At 39.9% G+C, this 17,491-nt stretch overlaps 1 protein-coding gene across 3 annotated transcripts in view; it reads right to left on the reverse strand.

Annotated features, from left to right (window-relative positions):
- The window catches only part of LOC119728744 (serine/threonine-protein kinase Sgk1-like), a 70,308-nt gene that overhangs the window by 6,984 nt on the left and 45,833 nt on the right, over positions 1 to 17,491 (reverse strand). For all 3 annotated transcript variants that reach the window (XM_038201113.1, XM_038201111.1, XM_038201112.1), the window contains 7 exons: positions 10,338 to 10,421; positions 9,142 to 9,290; positions 4,555 to 4,695; positions 3,844 to 3,985; positions 3,041 to 3,285; positions 2,260 to 2,383; positions 1,482 to 1,577 (listed from right to left, as the gene is read on the reverse strand). In XM_038201113.1, the coding sequence (XP_038057041.1) occupies positions 1,482 to 1,577; positions 2,260 to 2,383; positions 3,041 to 3,285; positions 3,844 to 3,985; positions 4,555 to 4,695; positions 9,142 to 9,290; positions 10,338 to 10,421 (981 nt within the window). The remainder of the gene's footprint in view (positions 1 to 1,481; positions 1,578 to 2,259; positions 2,384 to 3,040; positions 3,286 to 3,843; positions 3,986 to 4,554; positions 4,696 to 9,141; positions 9,291 to 10,337; positions 10,422 to 17,491) is intronic.

Genomic DNA, 17,491 nt, shown 5'->3' on the forward strand with positions numbered 1-17,491 from the left:
AAGTGTGAAGTGAAAAACGAGGAAATCAGCTGATCCGAGGAAAAGTTGCATGCCTGTAAATGAAGTATATCACAATGATACATTTTTTTCTATACACAATTGACCAAGCTGAGTGATTTGGCCGTTAAAACGTCGCCCGATCTGCAAATATGTCCCGACGTATTGAGAAGAACTCCCCATGTAACGGAATGAACGAGTCCTCATTTGCATTGCGGTGCGCCATTGGATCTCACCGCAAAAATGCACTGCATATGTATTGCGCTTCACGAATATATGAATAACGGTGGAGAAGTTAACCTTCAAGTTGTTAGATATGTGACATATCTAGTCGCAGCCTGGCCGATTAGTACTAGACTTATACCGGCCGCGCCAATGGAGTTCGACTGAAGTTCACAGACAAAATACGACTATCTAACGACTTGTCATCAAGTCTAATTACCGACCAGGCAGGGACGAGTTCGGCCTTGCGTCTAATAATAGTTATTTTCATGTTAAAAAAGTAATCAAATTATCAGCAAGCTTTGACTTGATGAGTAGGATTGAAGCTGAGTGATTGTACGTTTTTATTTCGGTCCTCAAAGTTTTCACGGAACATGGGCGCCGCCATCTTGGATTGAGTGCGCCCTCGCACGTTATTTATTTATTTATTTATTTATTTATTTGTTTATTTATTTATATATTTATTTTTTAAATGAGGTCTCGGTCTCGGTCTCGGACTATGAGGTCTCGGTCTCGGATGGGGAAGTCTTGGTCTTGGACTATGAGGTCTCGGTCTCGGACTTTGAGGTCTTGACTCCAACACTGCAGTTAACCGTGGAAATATGTGCCTACAATCTGTGTTTACAGTGATAATACAGAAATTACATGTATGTACTGGTACCTGTCCTGTAGTTATCAAGGAGGTATAGAATCCTTAGTTATGGGCTCCGGGCGCCAACAAAAGAGGGTGCTTTTTGACCATTTTTGAGAGCCCCATGGATGGGACACACCACGTGTGCATAGTGGTTCACACGCGTATAGCTCACCATTAAGTTTATTCTAAATGCGCAAAAAGCCATAGCGTCTTCGTGTGAGCGTCAGGCATCGGTGGTGCGTTTGAATGTCTCTTCCAATGGGCTCCCTAGTCTGGTTCCCAGACCAAAGGATCTATTTCTGATGAATCGTAGATTCATCAGAAATAAAATTCGCAATCTTTTTGCAGGGAAACAAGATTAAGGTCTCCCTCCATTATCTCTTTTTGCCGGTGAGGTGGTACTTGTGAACGAAGCCCATAGAATGTACACACATGCACAAGTCCAAATTCCTTGCTAACCTGTGAAGATGTAGAGTTTCCTGCTATAATAAGTTGGAATCTTTGCTAATGGTAACAACGGCTAGAAATTAGACCCGTATATGAAAATCAAGACTTTGTATTACGCATCCCCCTTGGAAAAGGCTTCAGAAAGGGAGGATCAAGCTAGAAACCAAGCATATCATCTTACCAATCCAGACAGCATTTCATACAGCACTGCACCTAGGCACCACCAGTCTACACTACGATCATACTCCTGTTTCTTCAAGACTTCTGGGGCAAGGTACTGCACACAAAGACAGTCAGGAACAACAATACAAAAACAACTCAGATATATGGGTAGTGATAAAAGAACTGGCTCAATGTGAACACAGAGCTGCAAACATTTGCATTTTGCAATCAGGGAGAATTTGTACATCAATCAGGGAGATACTTAGAATTACATTCAACATAATAGGGAAAAAGTTTCTATAATCAGGCTGATTTTCAAATTTGTTCATCAAAACATGGAAAGATTGGTTTATTTTCAGGGATCTTTCTGCAGAATCAGGGAGAGTTGGCAGCTCTGTGAACATAGAGGGCAGCAGATACAGGTCCATATATATTTGTGGGGGGTCAATTGGTAGGGGGCCAAAGACAAAAAGACAGATGTGTCCAAATAACATCAATTGATTTCTTGCCGAAAAGTCAACTGTCTCCCATTCAAGAGATCCATATACTTTGTTCAAACCAGAAATTAGTTTTGGACAAAGTGTACTGTATGATTTCAATTTTGAGCCAATTATGACTAAGCTGCCGAACCGTCAAAAATCCTAATAGCTTGGTTTACTTCCGTATACTTTTCAAAGATTGAGAATCTCTACATTCTTTACTCCTGGTGATGTTGCAACTTAAGGAATAACTAGGTTTGTCTGTGAATCAACACAACGTGGGAGACAAGAGGAAGCAGAGAAGGAATGATGTCATACCTCCGGTGTTCCACAGAATGTTGAGGTAGTGCCTTTGGCTGCGATACCTTCCTTGCACAGACCAAAGTCTGTCAAGACAACATGCCCCTCACTGTCAATCAAAATGTTCTCCGGCTTCAAATCTCTGCAGGTAAGACAAATCAGCCAAAAAAAACAAAACTTTTGTAAACAAAAACAAAATTTAATCTGAAAAGTCCCACATTCAACAGCTAGCCCGTCAATGACTAAGCCAATTTGATGGTACTGCTGTGCAAAGACATGTGGTAAGTAGAAGAAATACATGTATCCTACATATTTCATATATATCTTAGGAATAAAGACAAGGTAACTGAGTACTCTGCATGAGACTTTGGAAAAACATCTTACCACAGAGTTACATGTACAAATTGCAGGACTCAGACTAAAGTCTGATTCCTCTGGAAACTACCTGGACTTTTTCAGCATACCTTTACACCCAAATCTTCTCATTGCAACCCATAATCAAAGTCACGAAAGCAGTCCACAAGTGTCATGTTTTTTGGACTTAACTCCTATAAACTTGACTACAATTCCAATCAACTTGAATAATGGAATGTTTGTGTCAGGGAGATGCAAATTTCAATATTAGGTATTGCCCTGATTGACATTATTGTTCAGCTCTACATAGTGCATACTTCCATGAGCTTCCATGAGATTTGAAGCTGCAACATACCTCATACCCCATGCCTCCTATCTGAGTAACTAAAGGGCTGCACACAATATTCAGATTTAAAAGCAGATCTCCTTTTTATACCATGTATACCTGTATATAATATCCAGTGAGTGTAAGTAGCCGATGGCGCTGGCAATTTCGGCGGCATAGAATCGAGCCCTGGGTTCAGGGAAGCATCTCTCTCTCTGCAGATGGAAGAACAGCTCACCACCGTTGATGTAGTCAAGGACAAAGTACAGCTTGTCGGGCGTTTGGAATGAGTAGTGGAGGGAAACCAGGAATGGATGCTTGAGGTTCTTCAGAAGGACATTTCTTTCAGCCATGATGTGCTTTTGCTATTGGAAATAAAAGTAGATAAAATAGAAAGTATTGTTACATGTACCTCTCATACATGTACATATTTATAAAGCTGAATGCACTGATTTTATTGATGAATATATTGACATGTTAGCAAAGTAAAAACAGCTAACCTCCAGACACATGATTTGTGTAGGCCTATGAACTCCCATCTGGTCAGTACTACTATGTTGTAGTATTCAAGGTTAGCCCCTAGACTCCCACTAATATAGGCAACAGTAGATATCACAGGTCTAGTTTTGGTACCATACCTTTATGTCAAAACTTTTCAACTTTTTTAATCACTTGATAACAAAGCTAATAATATGTATAAGATGTAATAAAACAAATGCAACATAGTCCTATAGAGTGAAATTGCTTGCTCGTAAGTGTTGGTAATATTGACTACCTGCTGACCCAAAGTAGAGGGAGATAGTTGTGATCAGCTAATGCCGTGGGACCGGACAAGAAATTTTGCACTACTTTCCCTAAAACCATGACGTATAAACATAAGGCAAGAATCTTGAATGGCTAGACACTGCAGGATTGATTCCTACCTCATTTCTTTGCATAATGGCTTTCTTTTCCAAGACCTTGACAGCGTACACCTTGTCCACGTGTTTGTGTTTGGCCAACAGCACCTTGCCAAAGCTTCCCTTGCCAATGACTTTAAGGAAGTCAAAGTCACTCGGTCGGGCTCTGAAAACCAGAAACAAAGGACAGATCAATCATATGTTATTCCTTCAAAAGAACTTTTGAGACACTATTGTAAAAGATTTCAAAACAGCATAAAAAGACATTCAATTTTTTTATAGGGTATTTTTATACGCTAAAGATGTATCTCAGGACAAATCTACAGGCCTAGGGGACTACCATCACCATGTTAGACAGCTCAGTATCTGCTCAAGACTTATTAACCATGCATGACATAACCAACTACATGAATGTCCACACAAGTACCCATCAGCCTTTAATCCACAGTTTGCTTGTGCCTATTGCCAAATCCAAGAGAACGAGTGACAGAATTCTGGAAACTCTTTTTCCGTAGTTTGTTTTAAGCGGTGACCTTGATCAACATGTTACGGTGGCCAAACTTTTGTACATGGAATGAACGTAGACTGATCACAGCAATAAGCCATCTGCAAAATGCTTTGTGTTCCCTTCACAACATTTTTGACACGAAATCCACTTCATGTGGGCCCTACAGACTTGGGTACAGAAGCTCAATAAGAAAAAAAAAACCCCAAAACACCCTCAAAAATTCTTACGAGGGATTTGCAGAGGGCCCAAGGTTGATAGTGTTTGGATCTTTGGGATCGCTGAAGTATTCTGTGTTGTTCTCATCAATGACATTGTTATCAGAGCTGTTACGAGGATCATCTAGGGACAGGAAACTTTGAACGTCCGGTCTGTTGAAAAAGAAAAGAGAAAAATATATAAATCCATCTGTGTCAATATACATGTCAACCCAAAATGCATGTACTCTATAAACAACGATTTGCCTTTCCTGCATGAGGGCGCTAGACGGAGTAGATGCCTTACTAATTTCTTCTCATCGGAACCTCAATTATCTATGCTGATTTTACCCGATCAGATCCTCTCACTTCACCCGATCTTCTATACATTTGCTTGGTATAGGACATAAACGGCACATACAAGTACAGTGTATGCGATCTCTGGAACCGTAAGTGATGTGAATTGATTGAAATTTGTATCTTGAGATTTTCCCACTCTGGGGTTCTTGAGTTCGATCTTGCACCGGTGCTGACTTGGTGTATTACATCACCTGAACAACAGATCACACAATGGGAGCAACCCTAAGAATGCACTTGTCTCCTTTATTACGGCTGATCATCGCCATCATCAGTACGTCCTCACCTTCTAGGACCATCTTTGCCAATATCGCCAACATCAGCGTACTGGACCAAGACCATGAAGACCATGAAGGCCACTGAATCCCTCGAAAGAAACTATGATAGATGCATCATCATTGGTGATGTTGACCTCTCCGCCTCGCACACATCATCTTCCCATCAAACTCAACTTCTTGGCATTGCTGCTGATTTCAACCTGGATCAACTAGAGACGTCAATCAGTCACGAGATCCAATCCAAACTGTCCCAGTGAAGGTTCCATCATTGATCTATTTTTTTCATCAATCATGCTGACCACCTTTTGTCTGTTTCCAACGTCCCCAATCCATAAATCTGATCATTTTGCAGTCAAGGTTGCACAAATGTATACTTCCCTCCACTCAACCTCCCCCCTCGTCCAGCGGTACTGTAAACTCTACATGGAGACTTTCACCATCTACGGCAGTTACCGGTAATTCATCTCATTCCCTGGTCTGCCTTTATCAACTCCAGTGACATCAACCAGTCAGCTGACAACTTTCTGGACTTGTTTGATGCTGCGATCAGAGATTCCATCCCCAGGGTCACCAAATGCAGACCACGATGCTCACCCTGGATCACTCCGGAACTCAAGAAACTCATCAATAAGAAACATAAACTCTTCAACTTAGCTCGTAAATCTGGCCTCTTAGCTGATTGGAATTTGTACAAATCTGTTCCTTATAATGTACATGTATGTCAAATATATTGTTTGAGTCTGATGATAAGAGACGTCAATTCTGGTCATTTGTTAGAAACCGTAAACAGTCACCTCCTCCACCATCATTTAACCATATCAACCGTAAATTGACCCATCCTGATACAATTACTTCAACTTTCAGTGATTTTTTCCCTCTGTGTGTAAACCTGCCTGTCCAGTTCCCCACAACACTCCTCCTTGCTCGCTTCCCATTCCTTGCCCATCGCATATTGATGTTGCTGCAGGTCAAATTGCTGCTTTGCTCCGAACACTCCCCTTCAAACAATCTCCTGGACCTGATGGTATATTACCCAGTATATTCTTCATGAAATTGCCCCGGAAATATCTCATCCTCTCAGTTTGTTGTTTGGTGCATCACCGAGTGCGGGAGTATTATCTGACACCTGGCGATGTGCCAATATAACACCTGTTCTCAAAAAGGCTGACAAATGTTTGTTGGCCAATTATAGGCCCGTCATCTGACATCTTTGTTGTAAACTTCTCGAGCGGATTATCTCTGTAGCCTTTAATGACCGTTTAACCACATAAGCCTGTTTGATACCCATTTATTTTTAAATCGGAATATCGTGAAAAAAATATCGGATATCGCGATCTTATCGTGATGACATCATTTTTCCATTCATAGAACAATGGAATAAACAAAAAACATGACCGAAGTCACCATCCACTGCCGTGAAAAATAACCTGATAGTCCTGATGGTCCGAAATGTCAATTTTATTTGACTACTAGTCTCATTTATTTTGCCAATAATAAGTAGAAAACAAATTCCACATTCAAATATTGAAAAAAATTACCTTGAAATGTTTGATAAAAATGGACAAAATAAAAATATCTCATGAAGAAAGAACGAAGCACTAGCACGCAACGCACGCCGCACTGATACAGCTCACACCATTTGTTGTCAAGGGTGTGCTTCCTTAAAAACAATTTACCCCTATGTCCACCTTTCAAAATTACAAATAATATTTTTTTTGATGGAGTCCGAAATATTTCCTTGTTCAGAAAAAATTCTTCATCGTTACAAACTCACAAAATATTTTTTTTCTAAAGAATTTATTCGAAAAACGATGTTAACTCCAAAAAAGAGGGTGAAGCACCCCTTTACAAAATTAATGGATCCGTCCATAGATTTCAAGTGATGAAGTTTTTGAATGAAATTCACGATTGAACAGTTGATTTCGACGTATTTTGTTGCTGAAAATATGAATTGATTTCATAAGTTTGGCACAGTTTTGGCACTAAGCAAGTGTTAAGTGCCCGAGCACAACCACGGAAGAGACGGAACGAGTCAGGAAAATACATGCAGGAAAATTTGATCTAGTTCGCCGTAGTCGGCCCGCAATTTTTTCTCCCAAACGGCATCCGCATATGGGTGTACGCTATAGCGTTTTGGACTTAGAAAAAATAGAAGAAAATATAAAAAAAAAAAGATTAATTCGAAAGTTATGAAATTCGGACTTTATTTCCCGTTTAAAAAAATCCTCCGAAGCCTCAGGTTAGAAAATTAAAAAAAATCGTGTGCAAAACTGAGATTCGAACCCGCAACCTCGCGGTGCAAAATCACAATATTGTATCGACTGAGCTGTCGCACTGCTCGGTGAGGTGGAGGGAAACAAATAATCATATACCTGCGTGCATACGTATCATAAAAGTATCGTTGAGGGTGCTAAACAACCATGTGGTATGCGGATCTCGTTTAGGAAAGCTCCCTGGCTGCGCTCGCGCCGAAACGAACTTCTTTACAGAAAAAGATGTCTGCAAAATCACCCCAATTGAATCGTTTTAAGAATAAGCAGTGTTCTATATGAAACATGTCCGTCAAAAATAAAACAGGCACCGTATTTTCTTTGCGAAAAGTCAGAGAATTGTTTCCCTTCGGCTAGCTTACATGCACGTGATTACGTTTTCACTTGGTAAAGTTGGCGGAATTGAGAACAATCTTGTTCAAAAGATGGTCTGGATTGTGTTGTTTGTACTGCCACGTGGACGACGCAAAATCCAATACACATGATGTTAGTCATTTGGTTCCACCCCTTAATATAGGTGGGTAAGATTGCGGTACAATGCGGTAACAGTGAATTTGTGGTTTGCGGTTTTTCGTGGGAGCACTTTAGTGGCTTTATTTGAACTGAAGCTGGACTTTACAAAAGCAGTACTACAAAAGAATATCGCGATATTTTTCGGCATATCGAATTCCAGGATGTGCTGATTTTTTTTTAAGAGATCGATACGATTTCCGATATGAAAATTAAATCGAAATATCGTGAAATATCGTCAAACCGAACAGGCTTATAACCACATTTGATCTCCTCTACCCTAATCAACACGGTTTGTGAAGCACAGAAGCTGTGACACCCAGCTGGTCAATATTATTCGTTCTTGGTCATCCACTCTGGACGGACGTCGTCCTCCAAGAACAGATGCCATTTTCCTAGACATGTCTAAGACGTTTGACACAATGCTGTACCATATCCTTCTTGAGAAGCTGGCAACAACATTCAAATTGCAGGGTACCGGTAAGTTGCGGCATCGGGTTCCATCGTGTTTGACCGGTCCCAGTCAACGGGTCCTCTTTCAGGGCACAGTGTCCCTGTGGGTGGAAGTTACTTCTGGCGTACTCCAGGGTAATGTACTTGGTCCATTATTGTTCAACCTCTTTGTCAATGACATATCCAAATCTATTTCCTCCCATTGTATTTTTTTGCTGTTGATATTCTCTAATATGCAATCCCATACAATGCCCTGATGATGAGCTTGAGCCTCAGACAGATTTAAACAGGCTTAATTGCTGGTGTGACGCAAACGACATGACCTTCAATGCTGGTAAAACTAAAGTCACACATATCACTAGAAGCCGTCACATCAACCCTCCAGTCTATAATCTAGGAAATATCCCTCTCAACAATACCAACTGTGTAGAATACCTGGGTCTCACAATAGATGCTTAAGTCAGCTGGGCGACACACACTGCCTCAATAGTATTTAGTTAAAATCGTCATATCTCACATCACAGCAGTCAACAATCATTAACTGTACACAGGCAATGGTCGAACCATTATCAGATTGTGTCAGCTACTGTACTACTCCATCAAGGTTATTCTGAACAATAAATTGCACAGCACTTCCACCATTACTAGGGGCTCCATAAAGAGAGATTCTGTGCCTTGATTTATCTCTTATACCACTCATCCTCTATGTGATAAACACAGAGCTATTTAATGCTTCAGAAGTCTGTACTTACAGTTTCACAATCTTTGGGTTGGTGATAATTTTCTGGATGAAGTCATGGAGACCCTCACGACGCTGTCGAATAAACTCCGGGTCAAAGTTATTGCCAAAGAGTTTCTTGCCTGGCAACTTGAGGTCAGCCTCTGGAAACTTCTTCTTGAGCTGAGATGAGGAATTTATGGGCAAAGATGGTACATGTATTAGATCTGTTAACATAGAAACTTCATCACACTTCCACTCACTATCGTTGGGATATTGTACAGTGTTAGATTTTGGCTGATTGCAGGCAGAAATTTAAGAACACTGAATGGACGGCATGTATGCACGGTAGATGGTTTCAACTGCTCAGTTTGGAGGGACGGTGTGACACCGCGTGTGCGCACTGGTTTGCGCATGCACGGGGGACATCGCATGGCTAATTTTATTGTAAGTGCACACAAAGCCATGGCGTCTTCACGTGAGCATCAGGTACATGTATCATCAGCAATGTGCTTGAATATCCCTCCCAGTGGTCTCTCCCAACTCTCCCCTTGGAACCATTGAGGGGGTACTTGCGCACGGAGTCTATACAAAAGCTCGTGAAAAAATATCATATATTGCTACAGGAATGCAAAACGGACTCATGTAGGCCTACTGTACCGGGATAATTGTTTCCAACTAACTTTTAAGAGGGAAATATTGGAAAAAGTCTGGGAAGAAAAACCACCGAGATCTAATTTTGCCCAAACTTGAAATTATATTGACACCATTGCATGTCTAGAACCAGAGCTGCATATAGAGAGAGTTGCGACAACTTCAGACAGTTGAACCTTAATGGCCGTTCATTATGTGTACAGTGCAGGGTGCGACTATTGAATTACAAGTACGGTGTATGCACTGATGCATAATCCGCCATTTTGGTTCCAAACGGTGTGACCCTTATGTCGCAACTCTCTCTACATATAAGGCTCTGTCTAGAACTACCGGTAAAGGAACAATCCAACCAACTAAAAAAGTATTGAGCTACTGGTACTTGAATATACATTGTACATCAAATAATAAAGAACGTGAACCACAAATCTGAATATATGCTATTGCCACAATAAACGTAAGCCAATCCACAAATCTGTACACTTTCATTTTAGTTAATATTCATACTACATGTCACTTGCATTAGATAAAAAAAAATTGGAGAATTAAATATTTTTGGACAAATCTTTCTTGACTCACCATCTCATAGAGTTTGTGGAATTCATTGTATCGTCTGAAGATGAACCATGTCTTGCCTCCCGTTACCACGACAACCTTGTATACCTGAAAAGCACAGTAGAAATAATTACACCATGAGAATGAATGATCAGATGCCAAGGAGTACATGTACATGTATGCCTTTGAACACACACATTTGGTGCCTTACGGTACTTTCCACTAAACACACTGTTGGGTTATTACTAATTTTGGAAATACATATATTGTACAGAGAGCTGTAAAAACCACTTGACCATCTTGTAATGTTTGGTACTTAAAATAATAATCCAAGCACAACTGTGTTCAACGGTGTAGTTTCTCAAAAATGATGTTTGAGTATAATGTGCAATGAACATGTAAGTCATCATATTTTTTTACCACAGCATAAATTGGCCATCACTTTTGACTATAAATTTTACGCTGTACCTCAAATGTCCTGCATAGTTGAGTTGATAGTGCTCATGATTGACATAATCACTGGTGCACTGTCACTGATTTGTGCGGATTGATGTTGCAATGGCACACCATCTTTATAGAATTTTCTTTGCAATGAACATGATGAACCCTTGTCACTATCCTTTTTGTATCCCCCCTACTGTTTGGAGGGGGGGGGGGGGGAAGGAGGAGGGGGAGGGGGATGTGTCTGGGGGGTCTGCACACACTCTGACTATAAAGGGTTGTTGTGCCGGTTTTTTGGGGGGTGGGGGGGTGGGGGGGGGGGAACATGGCCCCAACCCTATGAATATTTTACAAGCTTAGCACGGCACCAAACCTTACATGCATGCAATTCTTAACTACACCCTTAACAATCCAGCTCACATGTACAGTATGCTCATCACGAGCTTCCTTCACAGTATTAAGAGATTATTTGCAATTTATCTGGATGTTTGTCACATTTCAATAATGATTAAGTTAATCAGTTTAAAATAAGCATTTCATTAATCCACTTACGGCTGTCCCGAATATCCTGAATATTTGATCATCATCCGAATATTCCAATAGCTTTTAACCGTTTCGAATACTGGCAAAAAAACACCCCAAAAAACAATAACGCAAGTATGCACACGACTGTGTTGTTATTTAATCATAAAGTTGCGGAGCTTTAGTGTCGATATTAACTTTGTTTGTCAACTTTTTTTGTCAATGGTGGTTCATTGTTCTTAACCTCTTAGCATGTTAAATCCCTTGACAGTAAAAAAATACTTATTGTAAAACACCCTAGCCGCCCCTATCATCAAACACTTACGCAAATTGTAATCCGAGCGCTTTGCGTGCAACTTTTGACCGGTGCGGCACATATTTGCAGCTTGCACGTGTAAATTTGATCAGCAAGTTTCCAATATTAAAATGTTTGATCAAATAGTTTGAATAATTGAATACTAAGTTGTTCGAAAATGAACAGCCTAATTTATCCACTTAAATTTTGCAGTAAGATACCGGTCCATTATTATTGGCCAAATGAAAAAAAAAGGTTGATAATACATACATGTACGTACATGTACCGGTACATGTGTATGTGCCGCTGCGGTACATGTATTCATGTGCAGAACATGTATTTTAATGAAATTGTTCTCTCATACCTACATATATTCACACACACCGTTCAAAAGAAGAACGGTAACTGTATACAGATATCTGAAGTGTAATATGAATACTGGTGTCCAATTTATTGCATCTCAGCATGCAGGGCACTTCTTGCTTTGCCCGCGTGGGCTTGTACACAGTACGCAATGAAAGGTCTCAAGAAACTTGATCCTAATTTCAACAGCGCAGTACTACAATAATCTCCGAATAACTGCAGTTATCACAACCACGCTGTAATTCTAGTCAGCCTGGGACCCATGGCAGGTGACATCCGGTATTTTTCTCGCTGGCATTTTTTTCCACAGTTCTCCAGTAATTCACAGCATTTATTGGGCTTAAGGGTCCTTATCTTATTACATTTTATGAAGTGTAGCACAGCTGTTATCCATCATTGACAAAATGGGTACTAAGCAATTTTAAGATTCTTAAAATAGCAAGGGACACAGTATGATTTAAGTATTCTTCAAATCTCATACATGATGTCTGCTTCAAGAAACTTCAAGAAAAACAAACGCCATGAAAAGACCTGTATCGTGTTGACAACATGAAACAGACACTTCAAATGTTTAAGAATTATTTGTAGTTTGAAACTTTTTATTTCTTAACTAAAAGAAAATAAGAAGATATTTTTTCCAAAAATAAAGTTTCTCTACATTCCAGTCAATTTTGCCAGAATTCTACAACTTATCTTAACTGGACCATGTCCATATCCTAGCCAAGTTTATTTGTTGCAGCCCTTCCTTGCCATTTTAATGCATCACCTACATGTACGTACATTCTGTATGCCTCACCTCACCTACTGCTATATCACCTGTAACACTTAACCCTCCTGCTATTTAAACAGTCACAGCCAGTCAAAATTTCCATCCACTTCCCCTGCTATACTTTTAACACAGGCTAGTCACTAGCAGTCAGATCATGTCAAGCAAGCACTGTGACTAGTCAAACTCAGTCAACAGACCATGAACAGACAAAGCAGGCACGTTGTGGTCACAGCTACCGCTACATGTACGGTAGCTTTATCAATCACCCGGAGTTAAAGCATAGCTGTATCAAGTTACTTAAACAGTCACAGCCAGTCAATCCTGCTTTATATACGCTGAGAAATTTAACTATTGAAAACAGTCACTTGATTGATTTTGACTGAAAGGACTACTGGTATTTGGCACAGAATGTGTATGTTTGCATAGTTCACATAGAAGGGAATAATGAGGTCTTACAGTTATACATGCACACTGTAACCACTATAATACTATTTAATTTTTGTGTAGACATTTCGAGCATGGGTTGGCAGGCCTTAGGGCTACAGTGTTTTAGTACACTTTTGTTTACCCTGGCCGGTTTGGAATGTTATATTGTCCTTGTTTTCTGTCCCTCTATCTCCTCTCCCCTGTCAAACTGTCCACCCTCCCTTCCCTCCCCCTCCCCCGACCCATTCCTACTCGCATTCTTCAGTCTTGTCTGGTCTTACTTTTCAATTTCCATTTTTTGTTTACTTTTTACTTTTTATTTGCTTTGTCATTGTTCTTTTGTTCATTTGTTGGCCGAATAAATAATAATAATAATAATAATAACCCTTGAACAATGTACACATTCACTGGAACAGACATCAATAGCAAAGACTTGTTATGTGTAAATCAGGACACTTCACTTGATTGGATCAGCAACCCACAGAGGAAATCTCCTTAATTCAATTTACACACACCCTGCTTCTGTTTAGTCAAGACTGGGACAATATCTTGAGACATTGAGTACATGCGTATATGCCATCCAACTAAATTTGAAAAGATCTAAACTAGAATTTAGAAGGGTGTAGTATCCTGTACATATGCAGATACATGTAAAGGGGTCAAAGACAAAAACACTTGTAACCCAGCAATTTTCATAAGAAAAAGGGAATTTTAAAGGATAAAATGATCGTAATCCTTTGAAGCACATGTGTATTTGTACATGTACCGGTACTGCATGTTCTTTAAATAAAAAAAAATAAAAAAAGTGAAAATATTTAATATCAACAGTTCTTGTAATTGGTCACATCTCAGTCATGACATGTCTGTCCACGAAAATGGCAAAAAGTTCATTTTGACCACATGTACAAGACGTGCCATTGGTATTGCTACATGTACTCATACAGGATCCTAGGCCACACACTTCAACTACATGCAGAATAACACCTCTTGACATTTCTGAGATACACTGTTCAATTAATTGTAATATTCAATTCAGAGCAGAAATGACGCCAAAGAAACCACGCAACTGCTCGCAAATATCCTGTGTGACATTTGCCAGCGAGAAGTGCATCTGCTGAAAGTACTGGTACACTGTATGGAAACTGGCTGTTTATAACACGTCTGTTTGTCCGTACATACATCGCCATTACAAGTGTATAATTGCACATCATTATTCCATGTTGAGCATCGCTTCTTTGCATGATTCATGTGCCTGAAGTACTTGACTATACTGTGTTACAAGTCATTGTCATAGAATTGTCTTTGTCATTTACAGTCTAGGGACCTGCAATGAAAATCATATGAATGACTGTTAGATGTCTGCAGTAGATCACTTTTGCTGTTATCGAAGCAAACAAGACACGGCACTTGAAATGTTGAGACTCTAACCTACCTTACATGAGTCACTTTACCTTGCTTAATTCAATAGACAGCATATAAAAGACGGTATCCCATAATGTAAATGTGAGGTGTTCTGGCAAAAGAGACAGAACTGCAGGTTGAGGTCCAAATGAAGTTTTGCAGATATTAGGAAAGAGAATAAAATTCTCAATGCAATACTGTTTGTTACACTCCAATCAGATACTCTGTTGAAAACTTATTGTTGTTTAAATTTCACGTTTATTGGAATGTCAAAAAGTAAAGTACTGAGAAAATCGCCTTTAAACTTTTGGGCATTGTAGTCGTGAAAAGAAAGATGCCAATTGTTTTTCCTTAAAAACACTTTTATTCCACGATTTTTTTTACATGTACAGTATTTCTTTAAAATATGTGCAATGGACATATCGAAGACTGCAAATATCAATCAATCAGTACATTGAAAACAAAAAAAAGTCCCCCCCCCATTCAGGTGTTAGCATTTTTCTCCACTTTACGGCCTGTGCCCGGTTCCGTCTCATTTTGCCAGAATGCCTCACAAAGATGTTTTGAGTTCCTTGGATACAAGAACTGGTACCCCACTGAACTTGCCAATTATACAGCTTTGAGCCTCAGGAGTCTGGGCGTCTTTTGGATCATCAATTTGGAATTCGAATACACTGTTCAAGTTGATGCTTAGGAAAAATAACAGGTGGAGCATCCTGTTTCAGTTAACCAGTTCAGGCCAGGATTATTTTTGACAAGAACGGAACGAGGTGCGGGATTACATCTCACTCGACCTCAAGCCAGGTGGTTTGAAGCCATCATCCTCGGGCAGTACACTCATAAAATGTCCGGCCTCGCTCGCTGCGAGCGGGCCGCTGACAGATAATTCCTGCTTGTTTATCAGTCATCTGTTCCGAATACCGCAAACTTTTTGCGTGTTTACACGGCCTCCGGCACGAACTGGTTAAAAATGCTATCTTCATTGTAAGACACTTTTCAAATATGGGCATAAATCCTGAATTAATTGAATACTACATGTACGAATGTGCATACCGGTACGTACATGTACCGTAGATTGGAACTAGGCAATGAGTAGGATGCACCCAGACAAAGGACGGATACAAATTATTTTTTTATAGAGCAGCCAGTTGAAATAGTAAACTCAGTCTCACTTTTGACAAGTAAAAGAAAACGGAGTCCTTAGCAACGAGCAGTTGCCATCCCCATGCATCATAATCATGGGATTCACTGCTAAAATACACAGGGGGAATCTTTGCAATTCGCAGAAGAGTGTTAATGATTGCGACTAGTTCTCATCTGATATATGCTCAGCAAGTACACCTGTATTTACTATTAACCCTCCTGCTATTTAAACAGTCACAGACAGTCAAAAATTCCATCCACTTCCCCTGCCATTATTTTAACACAGGCTAGTCACCAGCAGTCAGATCATATGTCAAGCAAGCACTGTGACTAGTCAAACTCAGTCAACAGACCATGAACAGACAAAGCAGGCAAGTTAAGGGCACAGCTGGCTTATCAATCACCCACAGCCAAAGCAAAGCTGCATGAGTTACATAAACAGTCACGGCCAGTCAATCCTGCTTTATGTACCGGTAGGCTGGGAATTCTTAATTGTTAAAAACAGTCACTTGATTGATTTTCACTGAAAGGACTACTTGACACAGAATGTATGTTTGCATGTTACGGTAGTATAGGAGTGTTAAGCAATGGTAGAAAGATCTACGAAAACGGTTTGTCATTGCCCAAATTCAGAAAACTAGTCTGAAACTGTGACTCTAACTGTTCTCATCCTTCAATAAGACCTATATTTTGCTGTGTCAGAAATTTATAAAGGGGGAAGTTGGGGAAGGAGGCATAGGGTCAAGTGATTTCCTTGCGTCTTGATCATGAGACACTGTGCTAAACAAAAATAGAGTAAATCAGACCATGGTCTTTGCAGTACAGGTTTTGAAAGGGTGAACTCTTTGAACTTGAAGTCAAGAACGATGATAGGGTATTAGGGCTGGGTGATTTGGTTAATTGGACAATTCCTCTGCTGCAGTTTTGGAATGACTCAACAGCTAGTTATGAGATCAAAATCCAAGTTTTTAGGAGTGAGGAGGATATTCTTGGAGGTTTCCAGCAGGTGAGATGGGCAGCAAAGAAAGGTTCTGGAATATAGATACATGCACATTGTAGATGCACATGTAAAGATCTTTTGGTCACACAGCCAAAACTCTTCAGTTGTAGATCATGATTTCTGAGAAAAAAAAATGACAACTGTGCATGTTCAATGCGGAAACTACCGGTATACAGTCACAAACTTTTTTTGACATGAAGATTTGGCAAGAGACCTTCAACGTTATTTTTTTATTTTTGCAAAAAGAAAGTCAGTTTTAATATGCTTACCTTTTTCCTGTTAAGAATGGATTGATTGTATGGACGCATGCAGACAGACAAAAGCTTGACCAGGATCGGCATGGTGGAGGAGGTACAGGCAAGACAGTTGACTGAAAAAGTTGTTGATGGAACAAAAATGTCGAACACTGGACAAATGTCGAACACTGGACAGATGATGAGTTATATCACAGTACAACTGAGACGAGTTGTCTGACTATCAATCTTCAAGCACGAACAGCTATCCAGCAGTTAAAAGCACTAGGCTTCGTTTGAGCAAAGAGGTATGCACATGCATCTACCTCAGGAGAAGACTTGACCGATAAGTACATATCTCGTAAAGTCAATGTTGTATGTCATTAACAATGACATAAAGCAGACAAAACTTGTACTGTGAACAGTTGCGTTGATGTCATCATGAAGTCTGACTTGAACTCACTTAATACTTTTACAAATCCAGCAATTCTGCACAAACAAATAAACCCGTTGAGATTATCTGTTCATTGGATGTGGCAATTAGTTGCAGTATATAATGTGAACACTTCTTGGAACAAAGCATTG

This window comes from Patiria miniata, unplaced genomic scaffold, assembly GCF_015706575.1.
Source record: "Patiria miniata isolate m_02_andy unplaced genomic scaffold, ASM1570657v1 HiC_scaffold_20, whole genome shotgun sequence".
Classification (NCBI taxonomy): domain Eukaryota; kingdom Metazoa; phylum Echinodermata; class Asteroidea; order Valvatida; family Asterinidae; genus Patiria; species Patiria miniata.